The sequence below is a fragment of the Balearica regulorum genome, chromosome 6, assembly GCF_011004875.1.
Source record: "Balearica regulorum gibbericeps isolate bBalReg1 chromosome 6, bBalReg1.pri, whole genome shotgun sequence".
NCBI classification, from domain to species: Eukaryota; Metazoa; Chordata; class Aves; order Gruiformes; family Gruidae; genus Balearica; species Balearica regulorum.
The window spans coordinates 26,719,562-26,738,226 of NC_046189.1; the positions used below are offsets into that span (position 1 = coordinate 26,719,562).

An 18,665-nucleotide genomic window follows, 5' to 3' on the forward strand; every position below is an offset into this window, starting at 1 on the left:
CATCACAGAGCACCACATACGTTAAACTGTGCTATTTACGTGTGTGTATTACACACAGAGATATGGTCAAATAAATCACATCCATTGTAAAGAAATAAAGATAATAAAATCAAGCAAAATACTCAGTGAAGTAACATAATTCTGAAATAAAGGTCATAAAAGCAAAAAAAAGCAGCATTAACTCAGAAAATCACCTCGACCCATCACTGCAATGCTCTGCCCACCCCCACCCCCCAACTTCTTGTAAAAGCATAAAAGCCTGGAAGTCAGCGCCAGATTCCTTAAATCTAAATGCCCTTGGCTTCTTCTGGAGAGTGTAAAATTCACTCCCTTGACACTCATATTCTGTAGTCAAGCAAGATTTCACATCAACGTGTTCTCCAGACTCCCAGCTCTCCACAGCCCTTTGCAGCTGGGCAAAGGAGGGGGGACAGGAGTGGGGACCGCAGCAGTTGCAGCCTGGGTGCACGGAAGCAGCAGCTTGCAACGTGCAAAAGTTTTCCCTGCTGATGATTTTTCTTCATCCCCCTCTCTCCATCTCTCCTCCTCGAGCGGAGCAGTGTGCGCAGGTACCCAGCTGCGCTCCCATCCTCCTGCAGAGTGAAGCCAAGAGGAAGAGCCTGGTTCAGAGTGCTTTTAAATAAAGCCTCTAGAAGAGGGAAGGGAGGGAATTATTCAAAGTCGTGCTGCTGAACTAGTTATGCAAACAGGGTCAGAGCCCCAGTCATAGCCAGGGGAGCAAAACCAGCAAGGAGGCAGAAGTCAAGGAGGGATGATTTCAAAGGAGAAAGTGCTGGTTTCTACTCTGATTCGGCAATTTTCAACATCCCACAGAAAGGGAACGAGCTTGTAGCTGATCGCAAGGGAGAGGAACTATTAATAAAACCCCTGCTGTATCGGCATCCCCAGGAGCGCTCCCTCCCACAGCAATCGCAGCAACAGGTCAGGAGCCTGTTGGCATTCCCATCCTCAGGGCTCCGCTTCCCCCGGCACCCAGTGCCTGGACCAGGGGGGCCACGACCCCCACAAGAGCCGGCAGCAGCCACCCCAACTCCAAGGTGGGCTCTGCTGGGAAGGTAGCCATAGGGAACAGGTTCCCCACATAGCAGGGCCCCCGCAGTCCCTCAGCCACCCCCTTCTCACCAGGCAGCACATGGTCCTCCCATGCCGCCTCTCCCTATATCTTTGGGGCATCCGCCACCCTCCGTGGTGATTTTATTCCCCCACCAAACCCAAATCTGAACCTCCACCTCCCTCTGCTCCCCGAAGGACTCCCCCACAGCTGCCTCTCCCCAGACTTCACCCATGGGTTTTCTTCTCTAGAAGACACCAACCTCCACCCCGTCCCCCGGGGCAGTCTCCCCATCCCCCCCTCATTACACCCCGACCCTGGGGTTCCTGCTCCGTGCCAAGGAAACATCACTCTCTAACCCCGGGGTATCTGCACCCCCAAATACCCCTTTTTCCCCACACTCCCAGGGATGCACTCACGCTCCTTGCCCGCCTCCAGCGCCCCTCTCATTCCTGCCCCCTTTGTCCCTCCCTAGTCTCTCTCCTCTCCCGCAGGGATCCCCCTTCCCTGCCCTCCCGAGGGGTCGCTCTGCCCCAGGAGGACCCCCTTTAGGATCCCCTTTGCCCCGCTGCCCCGGCGCTGCCCCCGGCGCTCCGTCCCGGGTGCGTGGTGCCCGGTGCCCCATGCCCGGTGCGCGGTGCACAACGCACCGTCCCCAGCATCAGGTCGCCGGTTCCCAGTTGCCGGTGCGCGGTGCCCGGTCCCTAGCTAGCACGCAGCGCGCCGGGCGCTCGGTGCCCCGTCCTCGGCGCGGGGTTCTCGCTGCGCCGTGCCTGACCCGCGGTCCCCGGTGCCGGCTGCGCGGGGTGCGCGGTGCCGGGCGCTGCTCACCTGCGGGGCGCTCGGCGCTGGCGCCGTACTCGGCCGTGTCGCGGCGGCGGGCGCAGGTGCCCTGCCCCTGCACCAGGGCTTGGAGGGGCAGCTCGGCGCCGGGGTCGGGATAGCAGCGCAAGCCGGCGGCGCAGCGCGGCGTGTAGACGCCGCACGCCTCGGCCTCCAGGCGGGCGCACACCGGGCAGCACCCGCAGCCCGGCTCCCGCACCAGCTCGGGGCAGGGCGGGCGGGCGGCCGGGGGGCAGGCGGCCAGGCGCTCCGCCGTGCAGGGCGGGCAGCGGAACAGCACCTCGGGCAGCGCCGGCCCCGCCAGCGCCAGCGCCGCCGCCGCCGCCGCCACTAGCAGCCGCGGCCAGGCGGCCCGCGCCGCGCCGCCGCGACCGACCCCGCCGAGCGCCATGGCGGGACTGACGGGCGGCGGGGCCGGCAGGTGGACACGCCGCTCGGCCCCCCCGGCGGCGCGGCACGGCGCGGCGCGGCGCGGAGAGGAGCGGAGCCGAGCGGCACGGCGCGGCTCGGCGCGGAGCGGAGCGGGGCCGGGCGCGCCGCGGCGCCGCCGGGTCCTAGAGCCGCCCCCGTGCCCGCCCCCCCCCCCCCCCCCCACCCCCCGGGGGTCGGGGCTGTCCCGGAGGGCAGAGGAGGGGCTACCCCAAAGGGGACAGGGCATCAGACCCAGAGGGGGTCGGGGGCTGCCGCACAGGAGGTTGGGGATGCCCCAAAGAGGAAATGGGGGGTCTGACCATCACGGGGCGAGAGCCTGCTGCTGTGGGAGTCAGGGTCTGCCCCACGGGGATGGGGATCTGCCTCACAGGAGGGACTCGAGGCCTGCCCCACAGTGGGGATTGGGGCTGCCTCTCAGAGACACCGAGTACAGGGAGGGATGGAGATCCTACCCCCCAAGAGGGTTGGGGGCCTGCCCTGAAGGGACACCCAGTGCTGGGGGTTGGGGGGGATGGACTGGGTGATCTCCACACCCCCAGAGAGAGCCGAGAGGGGGGCTGGGAGGCAGGTGGGGGGGCCACTCTCACCCTGCTGCCCCAGAAGTGCCAGGCCAGGCACGAGCAGCCACGTTTCAGGCCAGGTTTCAGGCCAGGTCTCACCGTGGGGATTGGGGGGGTAAAACCTTGGCTCATGGACAGTCCTGCCATCCACCAAACGCTGGGCCTGGAAGCCACCCTGCCTCCATGGGAGCAGGACCCTCAGGTCGGGTGATGCCCCTTGGCGATGCAGGGCTTCATGCCTGTAGGGCTGCCCACATCTCCAGCCTGGCTCCCCACAGGGCAGTTACACTGCCAGACCAAAGCCGCCCGCAGCAGGCTCAGTGCCTCCCCTGCGGCACTGCCCCAGGAGGGTGCCCAAAAGCCAGGGTACAACTAGGGGTGCAGAGGCAAAGCTCCCTGGGCTTTGCGGTTTTGATGTGAAATACTCATTTCAAATCCTATCACGCTCCTCCTCCCTGCTGCCCGACTCTCACAGGCTACCCAGAGGATATTAAGTACAAGGCGTATTACATAGAGGTGGCTTTTTTCACTAATAAAAAACAACAACAAAGCCAAGGGAATGCAACCGAGCTAATGAAGCTGGAAAACTCGGTAAATATCGTTGTGCGTATGGTTAAAGTCAGGCACTGAGGCAGCCTGTGTTCCCTCAGCCGAGGGAATGTCAGCTTTGGGGCATTTAAAGTTAATATTTGCTGCTGCAGTTTTTTGTTACTTTGGTTTTGTTTTTTTCAAATTAAGAAAAATGCATAATGCTGCTGTTGATGACTTGTGAGGCACAACTTTCGGCAAAGGATTACTCATGGCCCTGGAGTAGTTATACAACAACATGTTTGTTTGTGGGATTGATGAGCGCAGGGTGGGATGACAGTCTGTGGCGTTCAGCAGGCTCCATGAAATCCCTGTGATACATCCTGGGACCAAGCACACAGTCCCATCCCGGTTCCTGGTCTTCCCAAGCAATAACTTGGGTTTTATAAGAGTTTATGCAAGCATGGTCTCTTTCTCTGGCTGCCCATCGTGCTGCGGATAGCTCATCACGGAAGAGCTGCCCATTTGCTTTATTTTTTAAAATGTACCATTGCTTGTTTGCACCTCGCTCAAGCTGGGCAGTGATTTTTAACCGTCCCTATTTCACTTCTGGAGGAACACAGTTAGTTTTGGGGTCCCTGTGGCAGCAGCACTCATTGCTGGTTGCAGCACTCATTGCTCTGAGTGTAGGGGACACTGAAACTCCAAGCCAACAAAAATGTTCCCCTGAAATTAGAAGCAAGTAACAAAGATATTTTTGTTCCACTTCACATTACAAAATCCCCTTTTGCATTACAGAACCCAAATTTTAGCCTGACTCAAGGGAATTTCTTCAAGACGACAAAAAAATATACATATATATAAAACAGCCCAGCACAGACTTTGCATTCATTACTCCCACAAATCGCAAAGTGGGAGAATGGGATGCACAGTGCCGCACACAAGCAGCCCCTCAAAAGCCTCCCTTTAAAACAGATTTGCCAGCAGATGTTCCATAGAAAATGGAGCGAATTATTTTCACCGCACTCTCACAACTTCTCAGGGATGGGGGGAAGGAGGCTCTCGGTACCTTTTTTATGATCCGCCGTTGACTTCACTAATGACTCACATTTGGTTCCAATGAGATATTTTCATATGACTAATGAATCTATATTTGGAGGTGTAAGAGGGTTTGGCTAATTATCTGTTGCAGTCAGTTAAATATTCCAAGTATTCAACGCAGGTTTTTCTTCCAGTGGCAAATGTTATGCCCCCACGGTCTGTCTTCTGCTGGTGCTTTAAAAGCAGCCCGGCACTTTGACTCGTACCAAGCTGACATCTGGGTTTCTGCGTGTGTAAGCACGAGAGATGGCCTGAACTTAATTATACAGCGAACCAATCCTGCATTTTTTAGGTGGCCAATAGGTCATTCCCCAAGGGATGATTTAAACTCGATTTTTCAACAGGCACTTGATGCTTGCAGCGACCAGTTTTGCTGGGGGCATTTACCGGGGTACCATTAATAACTCCTGGCAGGGGCAAATTCCTTATGAGCACCATTGTGCAGGCTGCTTGCGCGCAAATCATTTTTCCACAGGGAGGGCTCAAAATCTGGTGAGAGAAGGGAAGGGAGAGAGGAGGGGGAGGGAAGGGGCTCTGTCGGCTCAGCTGCCTGAATTGCAGGAGGACATTAAACATAATGATCCTGGAGGGAAAGAAACCGTACGCAGCTCAGATGTGGGAACGAGCCAGGATTTCCTGTTCATATGCCTCTTTAGTAGGTGCTCGGGCTGTTCTCCTTCTTTTGTTGCCATCATTTTCTTTGTCCGTCACCAATGCAATAACACCAGTGCAGATACAATGGATCAGATGTTCCCCCTGCCCCGGCTGCTGCAGCCCTCGGCCGGGAGAGGAGCTGAACAATAAAGAAGATTTTACAGCTGTTGTGGGGATGGGGGGGAGGCAGGGAGGCAGAGGGAAAACAGCTTGAGTGCCCATGGCCAGCTATAATTTCTCCAGTGGGCCTTTGCTGACAGTTTTAGGATTAACAAGTGAGCTCTGTTCCCAGGCATTTACCCCTCTGGATTAGCTGGCCTGTTTGTTCTCAAGGGTTTATTTTACCCTACAAAATATGGCATTGCCAAACAGATGTAGGCTTGTTCCTAGAAAGGCAAGTTATAGCTGAAGCTGCATCTCACAGAGGCTTTAGCCCTTGGAATTGTTTGGAAATGCTACAGTATTCCTCCGACCCTTTTCAGGGCAGTTTTTTCCCACAGACGTGCTGGTTGATTCTTTTATGGCTCTGTCCTTTGTCAAGGATGAATTAGGAAAAATAAACTCACAAACAAAAAGTGGAGGCCCAGCACAGAGATCCTCTTGCTCCCAATGATTAAGAAGTATTTTACAGCTCCGGGTGGAGGAGGAGAAAACAATGTGTCCTCCTGCATTTTTCTTTCCCTCATTTTTAGCTTAGTGGGTAATGGGGGGGGGGGGGGGGGGGGGGAAGAGGAAAGAAGAATAAAACAGTCTTCTTATTTTTAAAGTTTCAGTAGACTGACACAAAGTGCATTATGGTGAGGCTGCAGAAAGCCTCCCATATCCCAGCCATAGCAGGGTGAGGGGCAGGTGATGAGGAAGGGAAGGCTGCAAGGATGTGTGCTGGACCTCATGTGAGTATTTGGTGGCCAGCATCCCGCTTTCTCCCTGGAGATTTGGCAGACTTTGGCCATGAGTGAAGGTTTCCCAAGGGGATAGGACCTGGGACTTGCCACCAACTCACAGCAAAATGCATCAGGGGTCTGCCCTCCCTCACCACCATCCCTCCTGGGGAGCAGCAGGGGGATGTGTCCACGGTCAGGGTGAGTCGGTAGTGGGAGCAGAATGGCTCCCTGTCCCCCTCCACACGCTCTGTAGGGCTGTAGGTCTCCAACGCTCCAGCCCCATGCTGCCCCATCCCCGGCCACAGGAGCAGGGAGGATGAAACTTAACCTGACTCCAGACACCCCAGTCAGCAGCTTCACCCACCGAACCACGGTGGTGGGAGTGAGCTGAGCAGGGAACTGCAGGGAGGAGGCACTGCGAGACACATTTGGGCCAGCCTCCCACAGTACTAACTGCTCCCCAAGGCAAGCGCACTGAAAATGGCAAGCTTTCAAGGAAACAAAAGAATGGCCCAGAAATAAGCTGTTGTTTCTGTTGATGCTCTATCAGCATCACCTCTTCTTCCTCCTCAGGGTTAGGTGCCCAGAGGTTTGCCGCAAACCTTACCTGGTGCTGGCAGGGCATGCAGGAGGGAGCAAAATTTCAAGTGGTGCAAGACCAAATTTTGCTCACCCACCAGGCTCGGTCAGCACAAGGGGTTGAATGTGGAAGCGGGAATGGCTCTCCTCTGAAATAAAGCTCGTGTTTTCTCACTTGGAGAAATCAGCGGGCTCTGAGCGCTCCCCCTGCTCCCACACAAGACAGGGACAGAGCTGCACCACCTGGGTTTTTGCATGCTCTCTCCAGCACACCCTCTGCCTGTCCCTGCCCTCCAGCCTTCACTCCTGGTGGTGACTCACTTTTGTTTGCCCTGTGATTACACCTCAGCCTCTTGTCCTCCCCCCTCCCCGCAACTCCTCCAGCATGTTTCATGCTCCCCCCAGCACTTGCTCTCCAGAGATTGGCTCACTCCAGTGTGAGGAGCACGGGTACCCCGCGAGGTCCTGCAGCTCTGACCTGCACCCTTAGCTCTGCTGTGTATTATTTCTCCATATGTCATGCTCAGAGGTAGGTCTGAACCTGCCTGATGCCCCAGGCTTCCCTCTCCATCCTCAAATTGTTTTCCCCAGGTGCATCAGCCTGGCCAGAGTTCAGATGTCAGCAGCAGGGTCAATTATAGACCACTTTCTTTACACTTACCCTATCTGAGATGTTTTTAGAGCAGCCCTAAAAGCATTATCTACAAGCCTGATCCAGTAATTAGGAATGCTTTGGAGTGGTCCAGGCTAGTTTGTTTAGATTTCTCCAGTGCTGATTAGAGATTAGCAGAGCTAAAACCACCCACTAGCTGGAAGGCATAAAGCAGTGGTGGTTTTCAGGCTCAGGGGCCAGGTGCTTCATGCCTGCCCATCTCCCAGGCACCACTGCTCTCTGGCAAGGGTGCAGGAGAGGGAGGCAGGGTGCCACAAGTTTGTCTGGTCTGTAGTTGCCAAACACAGCAGAGGCTTGTGGATTTGGACACTATGGTAGTCAAACTCCTTGCTCCCAAGGAGGGATAATCCCCAATTATCCCTCAAAGATGCCTTCGTTAGTCTCAAGTGTACAAAGCAGTTTGAAACCAAGCAGCTGACCAAGAGGTGGTGATGCAGAAAGGGTTAAATATTGACCTAGGCTGGTTAGGCACAGTGACTCGGCTTACAGGGATGATAACAGCAGAGAGGATTTGTGTGGAGAATGTCCTTGACTTCAGCAGGTACCAGGGTTCATTGCTGTTAGAAGAGGACCCAGCGAGGACAAAGAAGATGTAGCTGAGGGAGGGGAAGGAAGAGCCTTTATCTCACTCCAAGGTAGCAGCGCATCTTTGCAAAGATATTCCTACTCTAATCAAATCTCTGTTTGAAGTGGGGGTCGGGTGGCTAAAGGACCTGGTACTACCCTCAGTTTCTCTATTGCAGTTTCCCAGTTGCAGTCTTCAGAAGGACACCTCTTTGCAAAGACCCTAAAACTTCAGCATCTTCTCAGACATCACAAAGTCCCGCCCTAAACTCATCAAGAGCAGGGATTAATACTCTCTAGGTTTGGCGACTAACAGCCCTAGCTTCTTGCCTGAGGACCTGCTCCTCTGGCCTCAGAGACCTTCCCTCTCCAGGCCACTCAGACCTGGTTTCCCTTCAGTGGTAGGAGTGCTCCCACAAACTCATGGGCCTAGGCGTAAGAGCCACTACGTTGCTTACGCCTACTGAGTCTGCTGACATGCCCCTTGGTTTCCATCAGGATTTAGATCCCCAGATAAAAGTTAGGCTCAAAATCCCTTTGTTTCAGCAAGCCCAGATGCTAGAGGGTCTAGCTCCTCAGAGCGGGTTGGAACTGCCTCCCAGCCCCATAACACAGTGGGAACAGGAAATGGGCAGGATCCCCCTGACAAATATGAGAACCCAAAGATCCCTTTGACATTTACATGGACAGGCTTTCCCTCAGTGTCTGGTACCCCTTGAACAGGGCAGCGGGATGAAAGCATTTCAAAGCACACGTAGATGCTTAAGAATTTTATTAGCAGCATCAGCCAACATTTCCACTTGCTTTGTATTTGCTGTTGGAAAAGTAATAACAGCTTTGGAGAACCTACTCAGGAGAGAAAACAGCTCTTTCCTAGGCACCACGCTGGGATACTGCTTTGAGTAACAACATTGCATGCAGGAATGGAGTGGAAAGGGGCTGCAGCCCCAGGAGGAGCAGGGATTGCTTACACGAGCCTGCGGAAAGTGCTCGGATGGAACAGGATGAAGGAAAGGAAAGTGTGGTGCGACTACATGTCAAGAAAAGACTCCAGCTGCTGGTCTCTAGCTGCCTGTGTCAAAGCCTCCTCGGGGAAGTAACTTTATTCGTCTCGTGGGACAAATAAAACAAGTACTGGAAAAAATACAGGGAACAGTCTTGTGTTGGCCGTGGACAAGACAGACCATTCAGTTCTTAACCCAGAGCACGGAGTTCTCCTAGGGCAAGAGAAGTATTTGAAGGTGCACTGATATTTATCTCTAACATAAAGGAAACCCAAGGCCCCTGCAACCTCCTGGCTATTGAGGAACAGGAGCTACTCCAGAACTAGGGAGCACATGGGGCTGTGCTGCCTTTGACCCCCTGCCAACTCCTAAACCAAGAATTTCCTCAGTCTCTTCTCCCTGGTCCTGTGCCTGCACCTCTCTTGGGTCTGACTCATTTCTGGAGATGTGGCCAATGCAGACGGAGATGAAGCCATGAGCTGAGGGGACAGAGCATCTTGCAGAAACAGGTCCTCACCCCACAGCTCCCCTGGCCTTAGACAAGCTCTGTCCCACCTCTGTCCCTGCTCAGTGGTAAAGGCAGGGACCACTTGTAGGGCACCTTGGGGCAACACCAGCTCTGTCTTTCTGCCTCCAGACACAGCCCCTTGCCCTCCTCAGCAAAGGCACAGGAGAAGGACTGAGGAACCAACCAACCCCGTATAAAAATGTCCTTTTCTGCTGGCAGCTACACCTGAACATCTCTGGTAGAGTATCACAGCCATTCTACCGATAATGGTACTTAACCAAGAAGCTGGCAGAAAAAAACAGGGCCTCAACTCACAATATTTAATCATATGCTTTAAAGCACTCTACCTGTCAAGGCAGGTGTGGGAGGAGGTGATCTGGATGATCTCACTCCAAGGTACGTGGTGAGTCCTCCTGCACCGGTGCAGCCCTGCTGAGACAGCCAGGCAGCCTGGCAGGTTGGTTTCCCTTTGCAGGACACTCCCACAGCAGCGAGTCTCTGCATTTCTTCAGCATGTTTATATGTACCAGCCTGTGGACACAAGCAGTGACATTCAGCCCACAAGCAAGACAGCTTCTGGGACCTTCTGTCCAAGAATCACTGCTTGTTTCTGGCTTGTCCCTCTGGATCCTCACTGATTCCTGTTACACAAAAGGAGCTGGACTAACAAGCTCTCCCCCTCCTTGCTGACGTGAACACCCTACCAAAGAAAATGCATGGCAAAAGTAACACAGGTGGGCTACCACTGCCCAAGAAAAGGCCCCCAGGTAACCCCACAAACCAGTACCTCCTGGGCCCCCACAGCACAAGCAAACATGCTGTGCAAAGCAGAGGCTTGAGGCAGAGACCTCCAGAAGTCCCCTTCAGAGCTGGAGGGTGTTGCTCAGGGCCTTGGCCAGTCCAATTTTGTGTATCTTCAGGAATGGAGATCCCACAGCCTCTCTGGGCTAAGCCACTCTCTCTGTGAACATTTGAGATTTGAGACAGGGCTTCCCTCGTAGCAACTTGTACCTGTTGCTTCTCATCCTTTTGTGGCACCCCTCTGAGAAGAGACCTGCTCCATCCTCTATGAACCCTCCCTTTGGAGAGTCAAATACAGCAATTAGCTCTTGCCCTCTCTTCTCCAGGTTGAGTAAACCCAGCCCGCAGCCTCTCCTCATCGCTTGCTATCACATGCTGGTTATTAACCAGACCTTTTATTAAAGATTCTGGTGTCTCACTCAGCAGTAGAGCGTGATTTTAGGCTTATAGCTCTGTGTCTGTTTCCAAGAATATTTTACTGGCCTGATGACAAAGCTACTTAAACCTTAAAATGAAGTAATCTCTGCTGCAGAATATAGCTTACTAATTAACCCTTCACAAAAACACTACAGCTAAAGTCTCAAAGCACAAGCACCAACGTAGCCCAATGAAAAGACAGGGGGCTTTTAGGAAGATAACAGGATGGAGCCACATCATGTGTTTGCCTGGACATCATAGCTGCATAAGCCAAGCTCTATCACGTTGCTTTGAAAACAAGTGGACATTAAAGCCGAGGACGCTCCCACTCAAATAAACTAAATTTGGATTTTAAGAGCAGCCCAACTCTGCAAAGCAGATCTATAAAAATGTCATTGCATGACTTCCTGTTTATTGTCTCTCATAGAGTCCAGATGAAACCCATCCCACCAAAGAGAGCTGTTCTCTAACAAGCTTTTCTCTCACCCACCAGCTCTAAAACAAAGGATGCAAATCTACCTCTCCAAACCCTATGCAACACCCTGGCTTTTGGGATATCCACCCAGCCTGAACCTGCTAATCCACTTTCTTGCTCCATGCTGGATCTATCCTTCTCCTCCAGCATCTGCCTCTCCCATGGGTCAATTCAGTCCCGGCGGGTGCTGGTGTGGCTGCAAGGGGGTATGGGGAGCAGTCAAGAGCAAATACAGCCCTTATATTAGGCAATAAACCTGTTACTCGCTTTTTTTACCTACCAGAACAGCTGTAAGCTGGAGTAAAGCCTACTTACCGTCATTGCTGGGATTTTTTTAGAGAAGCCTAAGAGACCCAGGAGCCTGTGCACTATAGGCATTCAAAGGCAAATGAGTACATTATTTCCTCCAGCATTTTTGACTCTCCTAGCCTGTAGCAAGTACAGCCCAATTCTGACCCTTTAAAGAAAGCAAATGCACAACTGGTACTGGTTTTATGCAGTGTCTTTTGAGAACTGAACCACACTTTAAATCACTTCAATGATGTACACACATTAATTTGTCCTGAAAACAAAGAGAGCATCCCAAACAAGAAACAACACCTCCCCGCCCCCCCCCCAAAAAAAAAAAGACGACAGAAATATCTGCTTCCCTTCAAACTTGCCTTTTTTTTTTTTTTTTTTTTAATTTGCTGGTTAAAGCTTAAGTCTTAAACCTCAGCCAAGTCTAAGGGTGAACAGTGCACATCCTCAGAAAGAAGGGAACTTGGTTAGGAAAATTCTCCTGTCCTGCAGCACTTTTAGGACTGTATACCTGCCAGCTAGAACAGTAACAGGTAACAATGTGAATGTATGGATGCGCTATAGCTGTAAAGGAGCAGCAAGCACAATTTGAGCTATGTTTGTGCACATCTTGGACAGAACTGCACCTTGCTTATAGCAGGCAGGCTGGGGAAACAGCAGCTCTTCCAGGGAATCAGCTTTGAAGATCCAAGTGCTTCTGCTCCAAAGTAGACCAAGAAAAAGAGGAAGATGGCTTCCAAAACAGCAGGAAACAGACACAGGAAACAAAAACCAGGCAAAAAAATACTTCTTGTATCTGGCCACATTAGTAAGGCTGGAAAATAGCTAGAAAATTTGAATATAAGATACCAATCAGGACACCAATGTAGCAAAGAATAAAATATGCTGTTACTGGCCAGGAGAAATGGCAAGATGCAGCCAGGTGAAGAGGGGGAAAAAAGAGGGGGGGGGGGGGGGGGGGCGGTGTATAATGTGATCTTGTCTGCTGTGAGCCCAAAACAATCCCAAAGGATCTTTCCTGAGCAATTACCTGGATTTGCTGCTCCGGACCCGCTGTGAGCAGCGCAGGAGGGATTCCCGGGACAGGATTGCTCCCTTAGCTCGCTTGCCCTCTGCCGGATGCCGGCAGCTCGGCCAGCCCAGCCCGACACCAGAGCACCAGGGCTAAAGTCAGCTCCTTTACAGTCCAGTGCTGCCTTTCTGCAGGGCTGCATGCACTGGGAACTGCGAGGGGAGGGGGTAGGGAAAAGCTGAACACAGGCGTATGGCAGAGCTAGAAACTGCGATGGATACAGCAAGTGATGGAGGGTGAGTTAAAAAAAAAGAAGAAACGTCGTCCTCTCGCCACTTGTACCTCTCTGAATTGCCCAATGTCTCAATGAAAAGAGGCTGAGAGAGATGGGGCTGTTCAGCTTGGAGAAGAGAAGCCTCCAGGGAGACCTTATAGCAGCCTTCCAGTACCTAAAGGGGCCTGCAGGAAAGATGGAGAGGGACTGTTTACAAGGGCATGGAGTGATAGGACAAGGGGTAATGGCCTTAAGCTGGAGGAGGGTAGATTTAGATGAGACATAAGGAAGAAATTCTTTACTGTGAGGGTGGTGAGGCACTGGAACAGTTGCCCAGAGAGGTTGTGGATGCCCCATCCCTGGAAGTGTTCAAGGCCAGGCTGGATGAGGCTTTGGGCAACCTGGTCTAGTGGAGGGTGTCCCTGCCCATGGCAGGGGGGTTGGAACTAGGTGATCTTTAAGGTCCTGTCCAACCCAAACCATTCTATGATTTTATGATTCTATGAAACAAGCTTTTTCTAGCTCAGGTTCTCAAGAGTTGGGTGTCTGTTTTTCTGAAGGAGGTTAACACTGCTTTTAGTGCTGCATTAATGTGCCTGGGAGAGCAAGAGGTGGATGTCGGGAGGGTACTGCCATCCTTCTGTCCAAGCAGGACTGCCCTGCCCCGTAGAGAGGAGACAGGGGCACAACTGCTGCTAAGAGAAGACGTCCAACTTTCAAACTCCTCCAGACACTTAGCCACTGAAGAAACAACCCCCAGCCCGATGGCTTTTGTGGGCTAGCCCGACACAGCAGAGCATAAACACAAAAAGATCTCCTAGGAGATCTTCTGCTTCTGCATCTCTTAATTTCATGGGACAGGTCAGGGCAGGAAACTGCATGGGAGCCAGCCAGGATTCCTGTGTACATACACCACCAGCAGCCTGCACACGAGCTCCCACGAGGTTTAAATCATGGTCTGTGGGGAAATGCAGCTTCTCTAGACAAACTATTCACATCAAAAAAAAAAAAAATCAATGGTAGTATAAGCACCTGGAGAGGTTTGATAGCAAACTCAGCGCAATCCACATGGTGCCATGATATCCACTCTTTTGCCTGCAACCTCCCAGACAGGTAGAGTCTTTCTTAGGACATCTGGCAGATCCCCCACGGCTGGGAATTCACTGGAAGACACACCTTGGTGTGGCAGGGATGGGACCCAACCATGCAGCTTCCTATACCCAACACTGCTGCTTGCAAAATCACCATTGCTGCCCTCGACACCCACTTTTCTCCTGCAAAAGCAAGTAGATCCTCCCACTCCAGCATGACAGTAACCTCGCACATGAGGACAAAGGGTGTCACCGCACGCATGTTGCCATTTTGCCAATAAACACAGTCATTACTCAAAGAAGGCCAAAAGCACAGTGAGCAGTATGAAGTGCTCGGTAAACCAGTGCACCACATTGGTCTGAACTGGGAAGAACTGTGAGACATCAGCCTGCCAAATGCTCCACTGGAGTCCTCTCAAATTACTCAAGCCAGCCAGGACAGCGCAGCTTGTCCGGGAAGCTGGTGGGATGGGGTGTTTGCAGGCAGCTGGACTTCCCCAGTGTCTAGACTGACTTGGGGAGGAGGAGGTCGTGTGCATGATCCCAAGGAGGACAAGTCTGCAGCTGGGCCAGGGTGCTGAGATGCTCCGGCTGGGGACCAGGTGGTCTGGCTGCAACCTCTGCACCCAGCTCTGAGAGCACAGGCAGACAAACCCTCTCCATCACCACTTCTGCCCATGCCTTGTTCTGTACCTAGCTCATGGAATCGCAGGGGATATGACTACTCTACCTGAGCCTGTCCCCAAAATGGGACTCATCTGCTAGCCACGTTATTCACACATGAACATCTGGTTCATGTGCTCTGGAAGGATCAGAGACAGTGCTCTAGTCCTGGACAGACACCCGGAGCCTGAGCCCTTTGGCAGGTCCTTTGAACACGAGCAGGTGAGATCTCTGGGTATCTGCTTTCAAACCCAGTCTTGAACTGGCAGCATGGATGCCACAGCTAGCTTGTGGCTGCCACAGCCTAGTGTAGGCCTGGGAAGTCTAGCAGAGCTGTACTTCACAGTGGGACAATAAAGCCACCGTCCCCTGGGATGGCAATAAACCATCCCCAGAAAAGAACGGCTCTGCTGGTGCACTGGGGACCTCAGTCTAAAGCCACTCACAAATCACATCACCCCCCACCCCTGACCCGCATAGCTTTGCGGGTAAAAGTCTGTACCATTGCTCCAGCCAGAAACATTAGACACAACAAATGTATTTTTAAAACAAAGGGGAGGAACATTTTTCAGGCCTAGGGGGTAGAGGATGTTGGCTTGAACTGCAGGAGAAAGTTCAAGGTCAAATCCTCCTGCATGCAAACCAGCTCCTCCGGCAATGCTTTGCAGCAGTGCCAAGTATCAGCTCCTATTCTAACATCTTCCACACAAGTGCCTCTCTGCTTTGGGCACACACATTTTCTGAAAAAAAACCCAGGCTGTAAATCAGCTCTACTCTTAGCTAGTAAAGTCCTCAAGGCAAGGACAGTCTCCAAATAATACCTGAAAACCATGCGACAGAAAGCCAGGTGACGCTGTCTTTCTCACACCGAGGTGTGGGTGCATCAGCCCGTGCTTCTCACTCAGGATCCCAAGAGAAGGTTTAGGCTTCATAATTCTTGTTATTACCTCTCTTCCAAGACTGAGGCAAACAGATCGACACGTGGACAAGCAGATCATACATCAGGAAAATGGATCACATTTAGAGCACCTCTGACTTCACCATGGTCTTCTTTCCACTGGGAAGCCAACCTGAAGGATCCTGGACCACTCTTAAGGGACACCTATACAAAACCACTTTCGCAACAGAGATTGCCTGAAGCCTTATTATTTGTAGTAATTGTCCCAGCCAATTAAAGGACTACTTTGTGCATTGAGCTCCAGTCAGCTGAGAAAAGCAAGAGCTAAAACCAGGAGTGAAGTCCTACCTTGGGCCTCACTGCCAACAGATGTAGTTTTATGAGCTGGTTCTCTTGGGTTTTTTTTAAGTATCTTACTCTCCTCGTCACTGGAAGAGAGGAAAGTGGTTGACTGTAGGGAAGGAAGTGATGAAGCCCACCCCACTCACGATGTTTTGTTGATCTCACTCATCTCCCCCAGCCTAAGCCACAGCAGATACTGCACAAGTTAGATTTGTAAGACAAAGTTATCTCTTCAAATAAGTTTCATTCGGCATTTTAGTGAGCAGTATTTCCTGCAATGTAACCTCATCTTGAGGGTATGCTTCCTCCCCTGAAGAAATGTCCTTGTGCACAGCAGATTAATCACTGTCCCCTGGGCATGCTATTCCTTCATTTTTATTATAGTAAACTATTTTCAGGAAAAATACTGCATCAGGAAATTAACTACACTACAGATGCTAAAAATGTATCTTGTATGGCTCAAAGCAATCAGCATGGTCATTTTTCTGCTCTACCCATTTTCAGTTCCTTGTCACCCTTAAAAAAAAGATTGAGAAAGGTGCATCATGGAGGTCCTGTAATTCATTCTGAGTTCACCTGCTCTTTAATTCAGCTAAACCCTCAACAGAATATTTTTCACATGCCTGTCCAAAACAAGTCCACCATTCAAGAGCTTACCCAGCTACCTGTGACTGCAAAGCACTCTCGTTAACCGCTTTCTTTACAGTGCTCCTCACCACATAGGTATCCCACACACTTCCCAAAGGGTTTGGGGAGGCAGCCACCCTGGGGCGGCACTCGACAGCCCCTTGGCAGGGCTGAGCAGGGCCCTGCAGCTGGAAGGGGAAGCTCTAGACATCTCACGGGAACGCGCCGTCAGTGTGGCAGCATGCCAGAGTCAACACTCGTGCTGACCTTCAATTGCAAGCAAGAAAATCCCATAACAGAGACTGTGCCATAAACATCTGTGCTCTCTTCATGGCCAGGTGAAATTACTGTAACAGGCTGTTAATCATCCTCTCCCTGAAACTGGTGCAGGGGCAGCAGTGCCAGGGATCGTGCAGTACAGGGGGAGCAGCGGTTACACTCCCCAATGTGCTTCCCATCTGGGCAGCCTGGCTCCTGGGGCCTGTGTGCTCACCAGCTGGGCTCGCAATGGGTCACCTCCAGGCCTCCTGCCTCAGCCAGGGTCACCTTGTCTCCAACAAGGTCCTTCACCTCAGGAGTCTCCACTTGGAGGAGATCCTATGGTCTGAGCCACCCAGTCCTGCCCACAGAGACCCACCAGTGGCTGGCTGGCCCACAGGGAACAGATCCTTCCCTTGACGGCTCACCTTGCCCTACGGACACAGATCTCCTTCTGCCAGTGCCTGGTGATTAGAGAGCTGCTCCCGGTGCCAGGTTCTCCTCCACTGCCTGGCTCTACACTGGGACACACTGGCTTTGTGTCTAAATTTTTCAAATATTTTGCTTTGTGGTTTTTCACGCAGCGCTAAAGATATTTTGCAAAAGGCATCTTATAAATTGACTCAATAAATACACATAAAACACCCGGTTAATCCTTCCTTTCACATTCTTCTTTTCATTATTAAAATGTCCCCAACCTACTGACTCCCTCCCCACCCTGTGTTTAGGCCAGTCCAGTCCAACTTGAAATACTTTTGGCTTCTACAGGAAGACTGGAAAATGACTATTTTATTTCAAGGAAGCTTGTTTTGGACTAAAATCAGAGCTTGTAAATGGTTGAAGCAAAGAACGGCTGTAAGGACTATCACATCAGGTGCACAAAATAATGACAGCATGGTGGTGTTTTCATGCCAAGGGGCCCAGTACCGTACAACAAGACCTCCACTCAGCAGCCCTTCCTCAGTGGGGCATCCTGAATGGGAAAAAGTACGTACAAAAGAAGAACAAATTCTCAGGGATAGAGAGGCTGAAGGACACCCAGACATGGGTTGAGCAGTGTGGGTACAGCCTTGGGGACAGGCAGGACCTGCCCACACCAATGGTGGGACTGTTTCCCTTGTATGGGTCAAAAAGGTGCCTGACTGAAGTGAAAGACTCCTAAAATGCAGGTTCAGCCCTTCCAAAAACCAGGTCAGATGGGCAGTGGTTTGGAATTAACTTTAGAGGGAGATCCATCAAATCTGCTTTGGTTTCCTCATTGCCACAGTGTTTGCATCATATTCAGCACCAGGGATGCTCAGCCACCCAACAACTATCTGCTCTCATCAGCCTCCAGCTCCCATCTTCTTGCAGACCAGCTCTGCTCAGCACTGATGGACCATCTCTAGGCCCTCAGTGCACTAAAGAAGCAATGGGAAAAGCCAACAAGGAGAAGCAGCAAAGGTCAAATTGCGATGATAGCAGTTTAGCCTGCACTGGCTCGTGTTCTGCACCTCATAGTTTCCTCCAGCAGCTGAGAGATAGAGAGAGATAGCAAAGTACTAGAAGGGCATTTCATACATCGCCAGGTAATTCAGGATTTCCCCTGCCACCAGGTGACAGAGCCTCATCTGAAAAATGAGAATTAAGCTTTGTTACCTGCATCACAGCCACAGGGCACAGTGGGAGACTCATGCCATCCACAGGGATGAGGGGTACCCTCATCTGAGAGGGGTCTGGGTGACAAGCCCCAGAAGATAATATTCATGCTCTTTAAAAAGCACAAAGTTCCTAAAGAGGGTCTAAATAGTCAAGAGGTCAGAGCAGCTGAGAGACCACACTAGCCCAGATTTTGTTCCTGGAGTCCTAACCCTGTGGTTTAACTTTCTTAAGATTCCTTTAAGGATCACAATGTTCTGGACAAGAGACCTTTGGGACCTCTTGGGTAAACGTGGGCATTTCTTGTATTCATTACCAGCCTCTGGCTGCATTAATACCTTAGCTATTTCATCACAGGCCTCTCATGCCTGTTAATATGTCTTTTGGACTCATTTCAGCCCACAAGCCTCCCTGTTCCACAGTTTTGCTGAACAGCTTTGTCCTTTTTCAGAAGGAGCTGAGCACTG

The 18,665-nt window shown here is 51.8% G+C and overlaps 1 protein-coding gene and 1 long non-coding RNA gene across 3 annotated transcripts in view; both read right to left on the reverse strand.

Annotated features, from left to right (window-relative positions):
• Positions 1-2,446, reverse strand: part of IGFBP2 (insulin like growth factor binding protein 2) — a 63,150-nt gene extending 60,704 nt beyond the window's left edge. The window contains exon 1 of one of the 2 annotated variants that reach the window (XM_075756976.1): positions 1,904-2,440. In XM_075756976.1, coding sequence (XP_075613091.1) covers positions 1,904-2,306 — 403 coding nt within the window. In that variant the 5' untranslated portion in view covers positions 2,307-2,440. Of the gene's footprint in view, positions 1-1,903 lie in introns of both variants that reach the window. The other variant, XM_075756975.1, reaches the window with a different exon arrangement.
• A 1,770-nt stretch (positions 2,447-4,216) lies between these two features.
• Positions 4,217-18,392, reverse strand: LOC142602271 (uncharacterized). The gene is made up of 3 exons (XR_012835935.1): positions 18,199-18,392; positions 9,750-9,933; positions 4,217-5,329 (listed from the first exon to the last, which is right to left on the reverse strand). It is a non-coding gene; the product is annotated as an uncharacterized LOC142602271 (long non-coding RNA).
• Positions 18,393-18,665: the final 273 nt, after the last annotated feature.